This window comes from Pogoniulus pusillus, chromosome 28, assembly GCF_015220805.1.
Source record: "Pogoniulus pusillus isolate bPogPus1 chromosome 28, bPogPus1.pri, whole genome shotgun sequence".
Taxonomy (NCBI): Eukaryota; Metazoa; Chordata; class Aves; order Piciformes; family Lybiidae; genus Pogoniulus; species Pogoniulus pusillus.
In genome coordinates this window covers 11,126,773-11,145,741 of record NC_087291.1, presented here as the reverse complement: position 1 = coordinate 11,145,741, position 18,969 = coordinate 11,126,773, and the positions used below count along the sequence as shown (strand labels likewise).

The 18,969-nt window shown below is 39.3% G+C and overlaps 1 protein-coding gene across 12 annotated transcripts in view; it reads left to right on the top strand.

Moving 5' to 3' along the window:
• HDAC9 (histone deacetylase 9) overlaps window positions 1-18,969 on the top strand; it is a 465,174-nt gene that overhangs the window by 349,473 nt on the left and 96,732 nt on the right. For all 12 annotated transcript variants that reach the window (XM_064167147.1, XM_064167144.1, XM_064167145.1 and 9 more), the window contains 4 exons: window positions 12,519-12,574; window positions 12,817-12,904; window positions 17,321-17,440; window positions 17,790-17,887. In XM_064167147.1, the coding sequence (XP_064023217.1) occupies window positions 12,519-12,574; window positions 12,817-12,904; window positions 17,321-17,440; window positions 17,790-17,887 (362 nt within the window). The remainder of the gene's footprint in view (window positions 1-12,518; window positions 12,575-12,816; window positions 12,905-17,320; window positions 17,441-17,789; window positions 17,888-18,969) is intronic.

Here is an 18,969-nt window from a genome sequence, read left to right as displayed (position 1 = left end):
GAGCCGGGGCGGTGCAGGGGCGGGGGCTGGAGGGAGGCGGTGTGCAGCCCTTCTGCGCTGGGGAGGGTGGCCGGGAGGGGTGGCGCTGCCAGGCTTCGCTCGGTTCAGCCTTGCCATGGGTAATGCTGACGCGCTGGCGGTTGCTTATAGGGCAGGGTTGGCTGCAGCCCAAAGCGGAGTTGCTCGTAGGTGCGCATCTCCAGCAAGTGGCTGTAGCACTGCCTTTGGGAGTGATTTTTAATGTGGTTGTTTAGTCACATGCGTAAGCTGAGCATACCACCCAGAGAGAGGGGAGGCAAAGAGCAGGGGCCTGCAGGCCATGGGGAAGGGGAGGTGCCTGGTGAGGAGAGAGATGACCCAGGAGGTGCCCGCTCCGCGGTCTGCTCCGCGGCCCCCTTCCCTATCGTCTGCAAGGCGTGATGTACAAACCCCAAATTATCCCCAGTCTAAACAATTTATAAAAGCTCCAGACCTGACGGGCCGTGACATTTTATTTGGTATTTTAACAGCCCTATTTAAAGGTACACCATATGCAGCCCGAGTGCAGGCTTGCCCCAATAAACAGGGCTGGAGCTAACACTGCTCCTTAGAACTGTCCACCTTCTAGTCCAAACCCTAAAGGATTCAGTCCCATTTCTAAAATTAAGATAGAAACAAATATTTTACTGTTAGCATGGTAAAATGATTTTCAAAACTCCACATTGTTTTTGAATTTGAGGATTTTCTTCCTGTATTTCTGTCTGATTTCGGTCAAAATATGTTAGCTGCGTATTTGAGGATGTTTATGTGTATTTATGCCTATATAAACGTACATATGGAATATATAGGTGTGAAAATGGCAAGTGTGCTCAGCTGAAACACAGTACTATAGCTCTGAACCAATCTAATGCAGTCAGACAACTTTCATATTCAGGTACTACACAACATGTAGACTTTTTGACACTTCACATCAATGACAGGGCACGTCACATAGGATGCTGTTCTGCGTCCTTTCTGATGAGTACTTCATCCTCATTAAGCTTTTTGGGAGCAGTAGGATTCAATAAACAGCTCATGGTATTATTCTGACCCAATAGAAGTGAAGAAGGATTTTTTTTACTAGTTTTTACTGTTGGCAACTATAGGACAGAAGTCGGTCTCTATGGAAATGTAAATCAAATTTTGGTTATAATAATGTGTGCAATTGACATGACCAAGATCTGCTGTGGCATCTTCATCACTTACCTCTATATATTTGTGGTATCTTACCACAGTATGACTGAATGCTCTTGGTTGTTAAGGTGTGTGTGATGGACAGAGGGAGAGAATCAAAGGTCAGCCACTGTGAGGCATTGGTTGCTACCAATGTTGCTGTAGTTTGAAAAAAAAAATTTAAAATTTAGTGCTAGTTGATTGTAAATAAAATCTTTGTTTACAGTTCAGAGAATTGGAGCAGCCTCAAGAAGCTGCACTTGAGGCATAGGAAAGGTAATTGTTCAATAGACATTCCAAGGAGCTGGTTTATACCAAATCGTCAAGAAAACAGGAATGGAAAGGGTTTTATGTAAAAGAAAATTAGGAACTCTTGCAGCATTCCTAGTAGGTGTTTATCTAACCTGCTTATAAACTTCCAGCATGAAGCCTAATGACAAAGATGCTACCATACCAACTATATGAACTAACAACCTTATAATTTAAGGTTACAGAAAGGTTAAGGTCTGACTGGCAGAAGGAAAGCATGCTAGCAGAAGGTTTTGAAATGCACTCATGCTGACATTAGCTGTTTTGGCAGAGTCCTCTGTTTGCCTTGTCACTTCATCCATACAAACCTGGGTTTTGCTGGCAAACTGCTGCCAATACCCTCATATGATAAATAACATTAAAGGGGTTTGCACTGTGTTCTAGGGTTTTCTATGTGATGTTCAGGATGATGTTTTATGTAGCTGTACAGTTTTAGCCCCATACATTTGTATGCTGCAATCTACATTTATGACACAATGTATCTCTTTTCCATCTTGCTGCCATTTTTCCTCTAGAAACATACACATTGCATTGATCATGTCTCTAGTATAGGGAAAATGGCAGTTTTCTGGTGTACTTGAAAAGATCTGAAGGGAGGAAGTGAAGCTGACCACTTCCCTGTTCATTCATTGAGCAAATATGCATGTGAAGCAAGCATCTGGGCCCTGTGCTGTGAGCACTGAGTGGGAGGATTAAACTCTGATGAGAATCTGGAATGATCTGCTGCAGCTTCAGAATCTTTGGATAACAAATAGTGCCTTCCAAGAATTGTGTGTAAGCCATAACAGCTATGCAACATGTAAATAGCAAGATGAGAACAGTAGGGAAACATTCCCTAGTTTTTCCCTGGAAGTTTCCCACTGTGGATTGTTATCACATGGTGTGCTGTCAGTTTGGTGTCATCTTGAGGGAAAAAAAAGTAAATTATGAGACAAGACATAGTGATTTGTTCTGAAATCCCAGAGTTCTCTGAGAAGAGCTGCACGTCCTGAAGTCCACAGTGGCAGATTTACTGCTTCCCACAGGGCAATGCTCTGGACTGCAGCAGAGGAGGCAGTGGATTATCTACCCACTGCACTGCAGAATCACAAATGTCTTCTGGAGCAGCCATGGCAACATTAGGATAACCACAGAGTAAAACTATCTAGCATAAACAAAATCTGAGACAAGAAGCCTCAGGAATGAGAAACTGAAGTTAATTGTTTAACAAGTGCTGTTCTGACGTGAGAATGATCAAATTTTTCAGTATGGTTGGGTATGAGAAGCCCAAAAATATTTCTTACACCTTTCTGAGTCGATATATATGCTTTTAAGAAGTCCAACATGGTTGTTGTAACATTTAATTGAATGTAATAGTTTCTTTTTTCCAGATAAATGTTTAATTAATGGAAAAAAAAGTCTTTATACTGCTGAAGATAAATGTTTTTATGTCTAGCCAGAGTGTTGAAACTAGCAGAACTGCTCTTCATTGATTGGTGTCTGACATTTAAAGTGCATTTCAGGAAGGAATAGGACATTTTGATCTCTGTGGTTAGTCCATGGTCTCTACTGATATTATAGGATTGTCTTGGCTGGAAGGGACCTCAAGGATCGTCTGTCTCCAACTCCCCTGCCATGGGCAAAGACATCTCATGCTAGATCAGGTTGCTCAGAGCCACATCTAGCCTGGCCTTAAAGACCTTCAGGGATGGGGCTTCCATCACATCTCTGGGCAACCTGCTCCAGTGTCTCACCACCCTCACTGTGAAGAACTTCTTTTTAACATACAGTCTGAACCTACCCACTTCTAGTATGGCTCCATATTACTTGCTGCTGCATAGAGTGACAGTAATAGGTTAGAACTATAGGTAAATGCTGTTGTGATAAGAGTTGGTACTACAAAAAATCCCCAAAACCACAAAATACACATGAAAGTCTGCAGAACCGTTGAGAAATTCACAACAGAGCTGGGCATGGGTCAAACTTACAGGCAAGGCAAAAGGTTATTTAATACTGAATTTCTTGAGACTATCATTCCTATTTCACACAAGTCTTTTCTGAGAACAGCAACATTCTTTTCATCTGGACATTTGGACAGTGTTCAGAAACTGACCAGGAGTTGGGAGTTCTCTTCACTGTAGTTTAAATCCCTTGTGGAACATCAGAGTTCTTTGATCTCCTTGACTAGAGGAAAGCATCAATATGACAGTGCTAAGGATGTGAAACTGTAGGGCTTACTGAAGTTCTGCTCCTGCTTTAATAGTAAGTTACCCTGTTGTGGGCTTTTAAAAATCAGGACAAATTGCCCCAAGTCTCAATATGGATGTTTATATTTGATTCTATCAAATAATAAATATCAAAGATTTGGGGGGTTTGTTTAATGAGCACTCACTGAGAGCCATTTGAGATAATATTTAACAGAGAATAAAGAATCACTCTATTGAAACACATAGTATGATAAATGTGATGTTATTGCAGGTCAAATACTATGATTTTCTTTTTTTCATGAATTTATTTACATGTATGATGAATGTCACCTTGGCAATATTACAAGAGGAAATGAGCCTAAATACTGCCAAAAAAAAAAAAAAGTCATTTTTTAAGAAGCTTTTTGGAATTTAGAAACGTGCTGATAGAAGAGAAGGTGTTTATGTTGTCTGGATTCAGTGCCACTGCCCTCCTGTCTAGCACTTTTTCCCTCTCTACCTTTGCTCTTTCCTCACTTCCCCAACTGATTTATATAGATGGCTTTTAATAATCTGCTGGCTGACCATAGATCTTTAGATTTCAGGAGCATTTGGTCCAAGGATTTGGTGACACTGGAAGGTGTCGTCCTGCCCTGCCTTCCTATTTTTTCCCAAGGCCAGGCTGGCAGCTTCCCTTACGTTGACACTGATGCTCAACTCTGCTTGCCTCTGCTCACTTCCAGTGTGCTGCTTCACTGACAGGCTGCTAAGCACAAACTCTTCCCTTGCCTGCATCCAGTTGTCCTACGTAGTGTATGCTTCCCTTCTACTGCTAATCTGGATAAGAACAGAGGTTGTCCAAACTCCACGTTAGACAAGTTTCAGAGGAAAATAAGGATCTCTCTCTTGAGTTCTGGATTTAATTTGTAACTGAGAGCTCTCAGAGAAGCTTGCCTTTGGGATTAAGCTTGCCAAATTATTGTTTCCCTGAAAAATTTTAAGATGCTTATATTTCCATTTTCTCAACCAAATTATTTGTGCTGATGCCACCGCATTTTTGTTGTTGTTGTTGCTGCCATATATTTGGTGTTTATTAAATGATGAATGCTGGTTGAAATTCAGATAGTTAATTATGGCAGAATGGTAATTTTTTTAGTCATTTGTTGATTAGTGCCCTTTAAAATATTATTTGTTCTTGTGACATTTGTTTTAATTCATGATATTTTGTGAAGATTAAATGTGTCTTCACTTCTTTGCTGAATAACAAGCTGTGTATTTCTCTGTCTGTCCTTTAATATCTTATAATGGACTGTCAAGGAGAGGGAGAAATAGTATCAGTGGAAATTGTAATTTCAGAAGAGTATACCTATGAACCTCTTCTTACAATGGGAGATGACCTTCCATCATCATGGACAATTCAGAGCCAGAACAGACTGTGGAGCTACTGAATAGCCAAAGGAATAAATGTTCCTTAATTTTCTTCAGCCTTAGATGACCCCATTCAGTACTATTAAAAGCTGAAATTAAGTACAGTACCCACAATAAGGATTACTGTTTAGTTTACTTTGCATATCCTTTAAATATATCAGTGTTGACAATGGCTGCACTCTTTTCTGCAATAGAAACATTGAAGTGCCTGTCCTGGTTTAAGTGGGGTGGAATCCCAGGTCAGCCATGGTATATACACCATGTACAGTTTGGAGTCATCCATGAGGGACAAAGCCAGAGCAACTGCCTCGAGCTGGCTCACAGGTGTATCCCGTACATATCATGCTCATTATAAAGAGGAAGCTTGCTGAGGATGGGAGCTCTTCTTGCTTTGCTTGGTCCCTGGAGGAGTTTGTTCATTCTTCTCCTGAGGGCTGTTTTTTATGCTTATTGTGACTATTGTACACTCAGTGAGCTGAGTATAACTTTGTATGCTTTATATTTACATAAATATTAATTTTGCTCTCCTCTCCTTTTCCTGATTTCCCTTCTCAACCAGGGAGTAGGCATCTGCCCTACAAAGAGAGGCTGGGAAACCTGGGGCTGTTTAGTCTAGAGAGGTCTGAGAGAGGGGATCTGATCAATGTTTACAAATATCTGAGGGGTGGGTGTCAAGTGGAGGAGGCCAGTCTCTTTTTGGTGGTCAGCAGTAATGGTAGGACAAGGAGCGAGGACTACGAATTGGAACATAGGTGGTTTTGCCTCAACACGGGGAGAAACTTCTTTACAGTGAGGATGATGGAGCCCTGGAACAGGCTGCCCAGAGAGGTTGTGGAGTCGTCTTCTCTGGAGACTTTCAAAACCCACCTGGATGCGTTCCTGTGTGAGCTACCCTAGGTGATCCTACCTTGCCAGGGAGGTTGGACTCAATCTCTGAAGGTCCCCTTCCAACCTCTAAAGTTCTGTGCTTCTGTGATAGAACAATTGCTATTGTTTAGCTCTGGATATGGGATACATGTAAAGGGTGCCATTTATTTTTAGTTTGAAAATCAAGCTTACTAAACTGGTAAGACCTGGTAGGTTTTGTATGGTTATTCCTCATTTAAGGTAAAGAACGTTTGAATTAAGAAGAGGTTTTGCAAGAGGAGACTTGAGAAGGACTCAAGTTGAACAGTGGTCTGAGACTGCTTTGAACATCCACTTCAGCTGAATGAAGCACAAGCCCTTTTTCTGCCTCATATGTATGTGTGTGCACATGCAATTGTAATGTTGCCCTGTTGGTAGTTAAAGGTTGTTTAACAGAACGAAAGAAATGGAAATGAGTTTCCTCCAAACCTGAAACGTTCCTGGAATGTGTTTTTCTATTGTGTCAGGTTGAATCAATACCAAAATAAACCTGGTACATTTGGTCACTGGTACTCTAGTGTCTTTGTGTAATCTATGAATAACTGAAATTGAACTTGAAAATCTCATTCCACATGACCCTGGGTATTACTGTTCTCAATGCCCTTGTTGCACGGGGCTACAGAGGAATTATCCTGTGGTAGATTGTACTAGTAAGGTAAATAAGCAGAATTAGCCTAATCACACAGTATCACAGTGTCATCAGGGTTGGAAGAGACCTCACAGATCATCAAGTCCAACTGAAGACATAAAAAGAGCCCTCCCCCCAACAATCTCCCTAACCCCACAGTCCCCTCATTCCAGTAAAGCTTCAGAATAGCAGATCTCTGTGCCTGCCTGAACAGCATGGAACTCCACACAGCTCCTCTGGCCTACTATTGATAATCTCCTTCCCTGGGAAGTGCTCTCTGCTCAGGTGTCTCCTGGACAGTACTCTTGCAGGCTCTGTGCTACCCTTGTTTCTACTTCCATGTGTCGCCCAATGCCTTACAACACTCTCCTCCTGCCTTAGAGCAATGAGTGATGTGTGGTAGGCACAAAAAGGGGCATTTTTTTACATGCCCACCCACAGCATTTTTAACAATAAACAGTCTTATAAAATAATACAAAACAAATGCTTATTTTACTGAAAATATAATTGCTTGATAAAGCCATCAAAGTGACCAATAGAGTCTTTTAGGTAGTATTTTGTGCTCTTTAACAAGTTACAAAATTTCATAGGGAACCATTTCTTAGATATTTTATCCCATCAACTATGGTTATATTTTTAGCTGAATGACCTATTATTTCGTATAGTGGTACAACTTTCATTATATATGTGGTCCATAGCTTATCTCCACGACCAGCTCGTTGTTAAAACTCACTTTGTGCTTTCCTTCCCAATATAGTTAACACTTGTAGTGGTTAAAGAGGCCATCATAGTTGGGAATCTTAGCAGTGTGTGTGTGTGTATATATATATATATATGAGGTGGAGGTCAAGAGGATGTAAATAGGCTCTTTTCAGTGATACCCAGTGATAGGACAAGGGGTAGAGGGCATAAACTAGAACACAGGAGACTTCACTTGATCTTATGGAAAATCTTCTTTGCTATGAGGATGATGAAGCACTGGAGCAGGCTTCCTGGAGAGTTTGCAGAGACTCTGTCTGTGGGGACTTTCAAAACCTGCCTGGATTCACTTCTGTATGATCTGCTCTCAGTCAACCTGCTTTAGCAAGGGGCTGGACTAGATGATCCATTCCAACCCCTACTGTTCTGTGATTCTATATGCAAGTTAGCCTTCAATCACCAACATTTCATGTGTATGCCTGGTGCTGTCCTGTTAGACCTTCAGAAAAGCAGACCAGGAACTCTGTTTCCATCACAGAGTTAAACATTTAGTGTCAGTTTCTGCGTTCTTGGCCTCTTTTTAGCTTCTTCTGCAAAACAGAATGGTATTCCCTCAAGTCTATTACTGTTTTCTTGGCCAATCTGTGTGCTGCTAATACTGTTCTGTTGAATCATGGGTTATTGTTAACTGCATTCGTAGACCCCCAGGGCCAGATACTGGCTCCTGCTCTGGCAGTATGAATAGATTGTAAAATTGCCCTAAACAGGTACCTGAAGGTTGCCTCAGCCTTACACCTCTCACTCTGATTCTTGCTCTTCCTGCTAGATAGTAGATCTAGAGACCATGTTAGATCGTAAGTGACACTGGTAAGAACACAGTTAATCTTCTCTAGGGTAGCAGGGGCAAGGGGACTGTTGTAAGCAGCTGAGACTTAAAGCAACATTGAAGTTTGTTTTTGTAGGATTTAACTAAGCCAGAGATAGCAAGGTTAAAGAAGGCACAAAGGCCACTTCAAGGGCTACACCCTCTCAAGTACACTATATGGAGCACCTTTTAAATGTAAAGAAATAGGGTTTATATAGCTTTACAAAGGTACAAAGTTATATATGATATATAAAAGATAGGGGTATATAAAACATTAAAAATATATAAAATACTCATAAAGGACATAAACATAAGGAATATCAATTCTGACAGGAGGATTGGGTAAATTTCTGTAGAATAAGAACTTTTTACACAGAAATAAAGTATTAGCTTCAGTGAATTGCTTCTAGTTCTGAAGCATGCTGAAGTAAAATTAAAATCATAGCATTAAAAATAAAGTGAATGTCCAAGAATGCCACATTTAAGCACTGCTGACTTAAAGAGTTAAGGGCTAAATAGGTTAAGAGATGTAGGCATGTAGAAAGTAGAAATGTTAACACCTGACTTTGAAGGATGTTGAACTTTTAACTGTGGAATCCAGGCCCTGAGATAGGTACTTGGTCTCCATATGAAACGCATAGAGATTCCTGAGGAAGCTGTCCTTAGCAGTGTGTTCAGCTGCAATTAGTGCATGGAACAAAGTTCTGCCAAGAAATTTGCTCACCATTAGGGATTTCACCCATTTTCCTTAAAGCCTTTTTTCAAATATGTTGAGCTTCTGAATAGAATAACAGAATCAGAGAACAGCTGAGGTTGGAAGTGACCTCAGGGTAATATTGAATCCACACCCCCTGCTTGAGCAGGGCAACCTAGAGCTAGTTGCTCTGTACTATGTCCAGATGACTTTTGTGTGTCTCCAGGGATGGAGACTTCACAGCCTCTTTGGGCAAATACTTCTATTACTCATTTACTGTTGCAGTAAAAGAACCTATGTTCAGATGGAGCCTCTACTGTGTCTGCACCCATTGCCTCTTGAATAGCTGGGATCAATGGCATTCTTCTTTCATACTTGTCCTGGGTTTGGGCTGATCCCTCCCTTAGGAAGAAAATTCACAACACAAACCCCCCTGGGCTCTACAGTGTAAAATACAAGAAGAGATTAAATTCCTTCTTTTCAGCTGGAAGGGATCCATTTTTACACTTGTGACTCTTTGGGAGTTACTGTTGATTTTGGTTTTTTTTTCCTTCTCACAGCTAAGGATTTAATTTCTCTCAGTAAAAATTAGCCTCAAACCAGCACAATACTCCATATAAAACTCTCTCATCTTAAATTTTAGTTTCAGTGGTGTTTTGTCCTCTGTCAAAGGATTTCTACTGTGCAGGAAATAAAGATTCATAAATTTGAATAAGAGCTGAGCAAGAGCATGCCTCAAGACCTGTTGTTAGAAAATTCACTTAGACTGAAAAGATATTGCTCAATATCTAGTTTATCAACAACATTTCTAAATAGAAGAGCAGATATGGGAAGAATATTTACCAGTTTATCACCGTGTTTAATGAGAAGTTGAACTTGAGTCTTATACTACTTCAGTAAGTGCTCTTGGAGCACCTGCTGAAGTTCATTGTTATTTCTTGCGTGGCATGGCCTTTTCTTGAAGTTGACAAAAGTCCAAGTGATTTTACTAGAGTGGTTGCATATCAGTACATCATTAAGTTTCTCAGCAGTGCCAGCAGGCTGAGTTGCTTTTGGTCCATTTGGAATCTAGGCAGAGTATGTTCCTCACTGTCCAGTGGGTGAAAGAGACCATGCCACAGTCACCACATAATGCCCTAGGAAAACTTGCTTATGCCTAGTTTTATCTCCTTGTATAGCAGAACCAGTGGAAGTCTGTTGTAGATAAGAGTATAGGTCAGTCCCAAGCCTTGGAGCATGTGTTATGGTATTGCCTTGAGTGCTTTTCTTAGGAAGGTTCAGGGAGAGGTGTAGTAGATGCCTAAGCATGGTATAGCCTAGACTCTAACCCAGCACACTACAGAGAGGAACCACCTGTACCCCCAAAACCAAGGACACAGTAGGATGTGCAGGTCTGTTCTTTTGAAATTGAACATCCAACTACCTATTTGAAGTCATGAAAGAAAAGAATGCTTGGCTTACTGCATAAAAAGGCTAATAATTTTTCTTAATTTTCATTAAAGATCTAACTAAGTGGATCTGTCTGCAATGGTATAAACTGAGTTTGGGCAGACTTCTCTTTATTGTTCAAGTATGCTCTATTCAAGCTTTACTCTTTTTACTCAAATTCAATGAAAGGTAACCATATAATGGCACAGACAAGAATTCTTTTTCTAATGTTCGTGTCTGTCAGTCAATTTAATGTTCTGTCTGCATATAAAGGTGTCTGTATTCTAATATAAATAAGACTTTGTACCAAAAAAATGCTTTGAATTTATGTGTATTGATTTAATCTTTGACATATTGCTCTGTGTTAAGTCTCTCTGTCTTTAAAGCAGATCTTTACCTCTCTACTGTTCTGAGCTCACTGGCTGGTATTTAAATATTGCCTAAATAAATGAATGCATTTTATGTTATGTTATGCTAATGTACACAGTGCTCATGCAAAGGTTAAAAGTAGGAGAAATGAGGTGTTTTATTAAATGCACAGAAGTTGCTGTTAGTACTGTATGGAACTAGTTTTCAGTGTCTGCTAACATTTGATTATATGCTTTAGCATCAATATAACCATATGCACTGTAGCTTTGAAGAACTCTCATGTCAGTGCTGAACTTACTTTAATGTAAAAACACATTAAATAAACATGGTCACAACACTGATGTGGCTGTCCTGCATGCTCATGGAGAACTGTAACAGTTAAGCTTGATAGCAGGGGCTAGCTAGCTAAGTGTCACAAAACAAGGCTTCCAAATAGGCTTGTCAGTGTAAGGAAACAGAAAAGAGAAGCCTGTACTGTAACTGTCAAGTTGTCAAAACCAGCAACGTTGATTTGTTTTGTCTCTATATTGCTCTATGAAATCCTCCTAGAGATAATAATCTTAATTATATTGATCTCTTGGGAATGCTGATAAAGTTGGATGATAATGAGCTGTGAGCTGAGCAGGGACAGCTGCAAGCCTTGTAGAGTCTTTATCCAAATTCTTAGAAATATCAAGAGAATAAAATGCAGGTAGCAAGATTCTCTCTGCCTAGGAAAACCCTCTTCTCTGGGTCATTTTTCACTTTCTTATCTGTACATTCCTTGGTGCACACATGCCTTTTTTGTCCAGAAATGCTACCAAAAAAAAAAAAATCTTCACAAAAGTCTTCTCTAAGTCATATTTTGTGTGAAAAGGAAATGTAAAAAAAAAACAAACCCAACACTCCAAAGGATGAGAAAAGGGGTTTTAGTTAAGAGTGCAAAGCTGGTTTGGTTCTGAAGATTAGTGCCATCCACAGGGCTTTTTTGGTTTTGAACTGTATGTTTGATCTATAGGCAGTTTATATTCCACCAGGGATGCCTTCCTCCATGTAACGTATGCATGCATTTAGCCTTTAGAGTTTTGTCTTTTTTGGTTGCTGGGTCTTGGTTTTTGTTTTGTTTTGTTTTGTTTTGTTTTTAATGTGGACTTTTCACCCCAAATAAGAAATTAGGTCAAATCCCCAAAATTCTTTAAACAGTGGCCTGAAGAACCACTCTTACAGATGTACTCTGTTTGCATTATGTTTTAAGTTTGCTGCAGTCTGATAGATCTCTAGAGGCAAAACATTCCTTGATCATCCCTAATCCTAGTACTGAATTTTATATACAATTCTGGAAAGTGTTTTAGAAATTGACTTCATGGAGATTTTTTTAAGCTTGTGAGCACAGGAGGTTACCAAGTTTAATTTATAGTTTGTGGAAATATATATGGGATATGAATTGTTGTCCTTTTTCTACTGCTAGGAATTATGTGTCTGAATTTGTCCTTTGGTCCATCCAGGAGTTAAGGTTGACACTGGCTAATTATGTAAAATACATATCTCAAGACACTTTTATTTAAGTGCAAATTCTAGACAGCAGAATTGATAAGAAGCCTTTCTCATTCTGCCTTTCCCCTCCTCTTTAGATCACGTTGTGTGTTTATGTATGTATGTGCACATGTGTATTTATATAAGCTATATGCCACTGTTCTCAAATGTATTATTTCTGGCACTACTATGAAAGGGCGAGGGGACAGAAAAATTGCTCAAGAGCCTCTAATAGATTTCAGTGCAGTCTGCCTGCTGTTCTGTTTTGCACAGAGTCAAGTATTTTTTTAAGCTGATAATTGAAAACCTATCTTGTTCTTACAGAATGGCTTTGCTGTTGTAAGGCCCCCAGGCCATCATGCTGAAGAATCAACAGCCATGTAAGTACCAGGGAATATTGCCCATCTTGGAGCACTAAGGTTACTGGCAATCACCTGTGCTGTGCATGTCTCTGAAGAACTGTAATTGTTAGCAGATGACTGAAAAGGCTTTCTAGGTACTCCCAGAAGCAGATTTATGGCCTCGGAGATCATATAGCATTTTTTTTAATGCTCTGAACATTATTTATAGCTGTTTTCCTGACTGATTTGCTTTCTTATTTCTGTTCTTCTCTATTCCACAGGGGGTTCTGCTTTTTTAATTCGATTGCAATTACTGCCAAATACTTGAGAGACAAGCTAAATATAGGCAAGATATTGATTGTAGATCTGGTATGTATTCTTGGCAAGCATCGCACTTTCAGTGCATCCAGCTAAAAGATAATGAAGTTGTGTTTATATGTCAGACTTTCCTGCTTCTAATACCTACAAGTAATAAAGGTGTGCATTTCCTCTGATTTTGGGAACTCATTAAAGCCAGGATGGCAGTACTGAAGCCATAAACATCTATGTTTCACTTTAATGGTGTTAACTGCAATTTAATGAGAAGAAGGCACAGATCAGGGCAACTTTTATGGTCCTTAAATGAATTGATACTTCCACTGTTAAAATAACCCTACAGAACCCAAGTTTACTTTTCCCTACAGAATACAAACTTTAACTAGTCAGATGTGCTTTAGAGAATGCTGTTGCTTTGGTAACCAAACTGGCCACTTCCCCCAACTAGCAATGATTTGACTTGTTTTGTAATTTCAATATTATTAAGCAAATCAACAGGTAATTCCCTTTAAGAAGTTTTCAACTCATGTATGCCAGCTTTTGATGGTTCCCTGAAGGAGAGCTGTGTGATTAAAAATGCACTTCATTGGATTAGTCTTGTATTTAAATAGAAGGCATTCTTACACAATGCTTAATATGTTTAACAAATGGATTATTTAAATGCAGATGACATTTGGCATGTTGTCTATATTAATTTCATGAATAATGAATTGGAGCGTTGCCTTGCACTTAAAGGATCAGCTCAGTGCACACAGCCCAAGGAAAGTTGAATGCTGATTTATGAGCAACATTTTTGTTTTCCTACAGTTCATGAGGAGGTGTAATAGGGTGTCTGACAAAGCATAGACAGGAAATGAACCTTGGCATCAAAACCTAACCTGTTACATCTGCACTTAATTAATTTTTGCAGGTGATAAAAGATTTAAAGACAAAATATGTTAAAGGGTTTTTGAAGTGCAGGGCTTAATAGTCTAAATCTTGTTCATATCTGCACTCATAATTAAATCTTATTGTGAAGTCATGGCCTTACCATCTAGCACTTTTGTTCAGTTAAACATGAATACTGGCTGTTGAAGAGAAGCAGAGAAAGGGGGAGTGTGGGTGGAAGAATAGCAAGTGAAAAATGAATGGTGGGTAAGTCTGTGGGTAGGTTAAATACTCTTACAATGTTTTACAAATATTGCTCAGAGTGTCCTGCTATCAATTAGAAACATAAAATGCAAGGAAACAGTAGTTTTGAAAAGTCCACTACCACTGTATGTTACATCTGTTTGCTGACTTGACTCTTACAGTTCATTGATTTTTACTGCTGTAAATACTGGCTGAAAGTGAACTCTGCTTATTCTTAGGGTTTTTTTCTTTCTTTCTTTTTTCTTTTTAATAAGAAAAGCCTATTCAAAATTTGAATTCTGTGAATGTTTTTAAGTCTTCTTGGCTGTAAACATTATGTTTGCCTTGTTGGGAAAAGAAATCATAGAATCATAGAATCAACCAAGTTGGAAGAGATCTCCAAGATCTTCCAGTCCAACCTAGCACCCAGCCCTATCCAGTCATCTAGACCATGGCAGTAAGTGCCTCATCCAGTCTCTTCTTGAACACCTTCAGGGATAGTGACTCCACCACTTAGCCAATAAGCACTTTTGAATTTAGCTGCAATTTCTCAAGGCAAGGTTCTATGTGAAAATTGCTACCTGTGCAAATGATTACCTGTGAATTTGCCTATCCTTACCTAGGAAAGTAGACAGGGAATGCTCAGCCTCTCTCTGGCTCTATCCCATTGGCCAGCTGGTGAAAAGAGAGAAATATCTATCTGACATAGATGGCTTCATTCCTGGAGCAGTTGTAGTCTGCTTCATGGTTAGTGCAATGAGGTTAAAAAATCAATATGGAAAATTTCTTATGTATGCAAACTATGGCTAAATCACAGACCAGACTAAATGAATTAGCAAGTTAATAGTGATGTGTTAAGCACACTAGCAGAGAGTTTTGGGCATCAAAATTAAATCATGGAATTGCAGATGTTAGACTTGAAATTAACCTTTATATTTTGATAGTGACTAGCACAGCAGGACCCCATGCAGGTTGGCAGCTGCATGCATTACTACAATGTAAATATTAAAAAGTAGTAATATTTGATCCCACACATTAAACTCTACTCTAGTTACAAATTAAGTGTAGTCTTCATAGCTGCTATGTGTGTTAAATCCTTAACTTTTTAATTTTTTTAATCTTTCATTCATTTACTTCCACACTAAAAGACCTTTCTGTCAGCTCTTCTACCCTCATTTCATCATTTGAATAAATCTTCACTTCTTAACTGACTTATATACCCTGAACACATTTGATCTACAAAGGGCAGAATAGGAACACATTTCCCACATAGTAACGTTCACAGTCTGAAACAACACATGCCTTTGTCTAACCAGAGAAGTTACTGCTCCTTGAAAGAGTGTGTAACCCTTGGTGGAATTGAGGTTTAGGCAAGAAATTTAGCTTTGGGGTTTAAATATTAAAAAGAAAAAAGTTCTCTATACCAATTTAATATGTTTTATTTCCCATTTGAAAGGGCATATCTGAAGCCCCAGATATGCATGGGTAATGAAAACTAATTAAAATCACAAAATGAAGTCCAATTATATTTTTAGCCTCTTTATGGCAAACATATCTTCTCAGGTTGTTGTTGTAATCCTCAGTCCAAGATCATCCATACTTGCATGTGTGTTAGCATGATCTGGATCCCTTTAGAGTAAACCAATTAATGCTGTCTCAGCTGAAGGCTGAAAGAGATTCTGGGGTTAGTCTGTGTGTCAGATTTTACTTAATTTGCCATTTAGAGCCCCCTAACATTATTCTGGCTGCCTTCAAATCTCCAACACCCTCACACCAATGTGTGCTGCCTTGCACCTCCAACATGTGTTACATTTAACCTTGGGATTAAGTCATGGTTTAGCTGTAACTTCATCCTCATGTTTCAGGTACTTTCAATGGAGAAAAGAAAAGTAACCATTAAAATATTACCCCACAGTGATCCCAGAGGAGGTCCAAGTCAAGCACAATGCAGTACAAGTAACACTCAATCAGTGTAGAGAATCCTGAACAATGTGGATGAAAGTCATGGGCTACATCAGCAAAGAGCACGAGCGATGTCTGGTAGTGCCTGCTGTACCATTGGCAGAGTATACCTAATTTCAGTCCTCATGGAGTCTAGGAATCCTGAGGAAAATGCAACCTTTTTTTTTTCTCTGATAGTAAATTTGGTTCATATCTCACAGAATTTGTGAAATAAATACAGTGTTGCTATGCAGAGCACTTTGTCCTCCTTTTGAATTCTCTCTTTAAATCAGAAATTTCAAAGGGAGAGATTAAAGAAGGACTCATAATACCCATAGCTTTCAAACAACTGTCAGTGGAGAAACTTCCCAAAAAAGACTCAGCTTTCTTTTACTGAAGGGCAAGTGGAGTTTCCATTTCTACCTGTAAAATTTCTTGTGTGTCTAACCACGTAGTACAATAGTAGAACTGTGAAAACAAACCTAAAAAAGAGAAGAGGGCAAGTCCACATCATCAGCCTCTGTTATGTAGATATACTGTCAGCTTGTTTCCCCAGTATTTTATTTAATGACAGAATTTCTTTTCACTGGCTTTATATAATGTTTGAAATATGGAGACTGGCCAAGGTCAATCCTTGATTGTGGAAGGCACCATCCTATCTGCCAGATGATTTAATGGCTAATGAGATCATATTCCTCTGTCTTCAACTGTTGCCGTCATGATTTTGCAAAAATGAAGTATGAAGTCCTTTCTGCATCTGGCATCTCTTTTGATGTGGATCTAACTGCTGAGGGACTGCTAACTGAACTGAATGTTTCAAGAAAGCCAATTTACTCAGCTGGTCGCAGAGCCTTTGACCTCAATAGTGGGACTTGGCAAATCAATGAATACACTTAAGTTTAGTGTTCTGTCAAGAATTGTGAAAAAGCTCTGTAAACCATAGATCCTTCTGCAAAATACTAGTTTGTAGTTTAAACATTAGTCTTTCTTCAGAGGCCAATGAGGCTAGTTAATTAAGCCTGAGGGGTTATGAACTGTTGGCAGTTAATAAGTCATAAAATTCCTCCATAAAACAGGATGCTAGATTCCATCACTGAGGCAAGGAGTACAAAGAGCCGGTGTATAAATATCTAATTGTACAAAAGGACTGGGATTTCTCAATGACTGCTCATCTGGAGTCTCCAGGGCACGCTCGCTATGGTTTCCTGATTTTTAGAAGCCAGTTTAAAAAATGAGTGCATTAAAGAGTAATTTGCCTGAAAGTTCAGGAAGTATGGGGTGGTGAAGGGAGGGGGAAAGGGAAAGACAAAAGGAAGGCAAGGGAGAGGGAGAGAAACAGGGGGGTAAAAGAAAGCAGAACTGAGCTCTACACTGAGTTGGACATTATTACATTTGTCATCTGTTTTCTTTCTCCTTTAGGATGTTCACCATGGCAACGGTACACAGCAGGCTTTTTATGCTGACCCCAGCATCCTGTATGTTTCCCTCCATCGCTATGATGAAGGCAACTTCTTCCCCGGCAGTGGAGCCCCAAATGAGGTTAGGTTTATTTCTGTAGAGCCCCGTTTTTATTTGTATCTTTCAGGTAATTGCGTTGCATGATTACCCCTAATTTTCTTGTCCTTCTCTGGTTCTTTAAATTACACCAGATTACCAAATTGTCCACTGGGAGCAGGGGACCAGCGGAGAACAAGTGCATAACCCAGAACAGTCCTTGTCAAACAAGGCTGGGCTGACCTGACATGTTGTTTGATGTTTGTTTCTGAAGCACACTGGAGAAATTTTTCTTTTTGCTTGCTTCTTTTTTTTTTTTTTCCTCTCCACCTCTCTTTTCCTTCTCCTTTTTCTCCCCCTTCACTCTTTTTGGCATTTTCTTCCTGTTTTCCAGGTTGGAAGTGGCCCTGGTGAAGGGTATAATATAAATATTGCTTGGACAGGTGGCCTGGATCCTCCTATGGGTGATGTTGAGTATCTTACAGCATTCAGGTTGGTGCTTTTTCTTTTTTTTTTAAAAAAAGAAGTTATGAGACCTGCTTGTAGAACATAAGCCCACAAATAAGAGCTAATACCTTCCTGAAAGATGGGAGGATGACCCACAGTGAAACCATCTTACTCCTGGCATCTCACTCTATGAAACTTTAGTAAATGTTTAAAATGGAGAATTCAATGATTGTGCTCATCCACTCAGAAACAAGAACAACGAAGTAGGTCTAATGATTTAAGGTTAACTCATATTATCATAATCATATCATGCCAGTAAAATGATTTTGAGCTTGCTCACTTCTCTATCTTCAAAATTTGGATCTAAGCATCCACCTTAACTGCAGTTACACACAAGCGGAGCAGATAGAAAGCAATGTGCAGCATGGTCCAAACCCAATATTCCTCATTCACTTAACAGTTTCATCGTGATGCTCACATATTTGACTAACTGGCTTTTTCTGTGAAGTGCAGTACAGTGTTATTTACTTAAAAGTGAATTATTTACTCAGTATTAATGATAGGAAGTCTTGAATGCTAATTCCCTTTGTTTGCAAAGCTCATTCTAAATATGTCACAATCTTTAGTCATAAATGCATCATGATTTTTAGTCTCATTTTCATGGGATGAGGGGACATAAAACCAGTTCAAACCACACTGTTTTAAACTTTTAATAGTATTGACTTATATGCACCATTTTCTTTCATTGTAAAGCAGACCAGAGGAAGGGTTTAGTGGGCACTCACCTCTCAAGATTGAGTGAAATGTTACATTTTAATAGAAGTTTCATTTAGTGGAAACTGACATTGAAGAGAGACAGTGAGACAACTAATGCGTATCTCCAACCACTTTCAAGACTTTGTTTCAGGTAGTGCATTTGATTATATTCTGTTGAAAATACATCACAAAAACTATGAAACCTTTTTTCTTTTCTTCCCTTTTCCTGAAGCACTTCTGTGTAGACCCTGAAATAATATGCAGAGGATATGGTAAACAACACATCTGAGCTCAAAGTCTGAGCCCTAGACACAGAAAGAGCTTTACACCTTCACAGTATTGCACTGTTGTTTTGAAAAAGGTTGTAATTT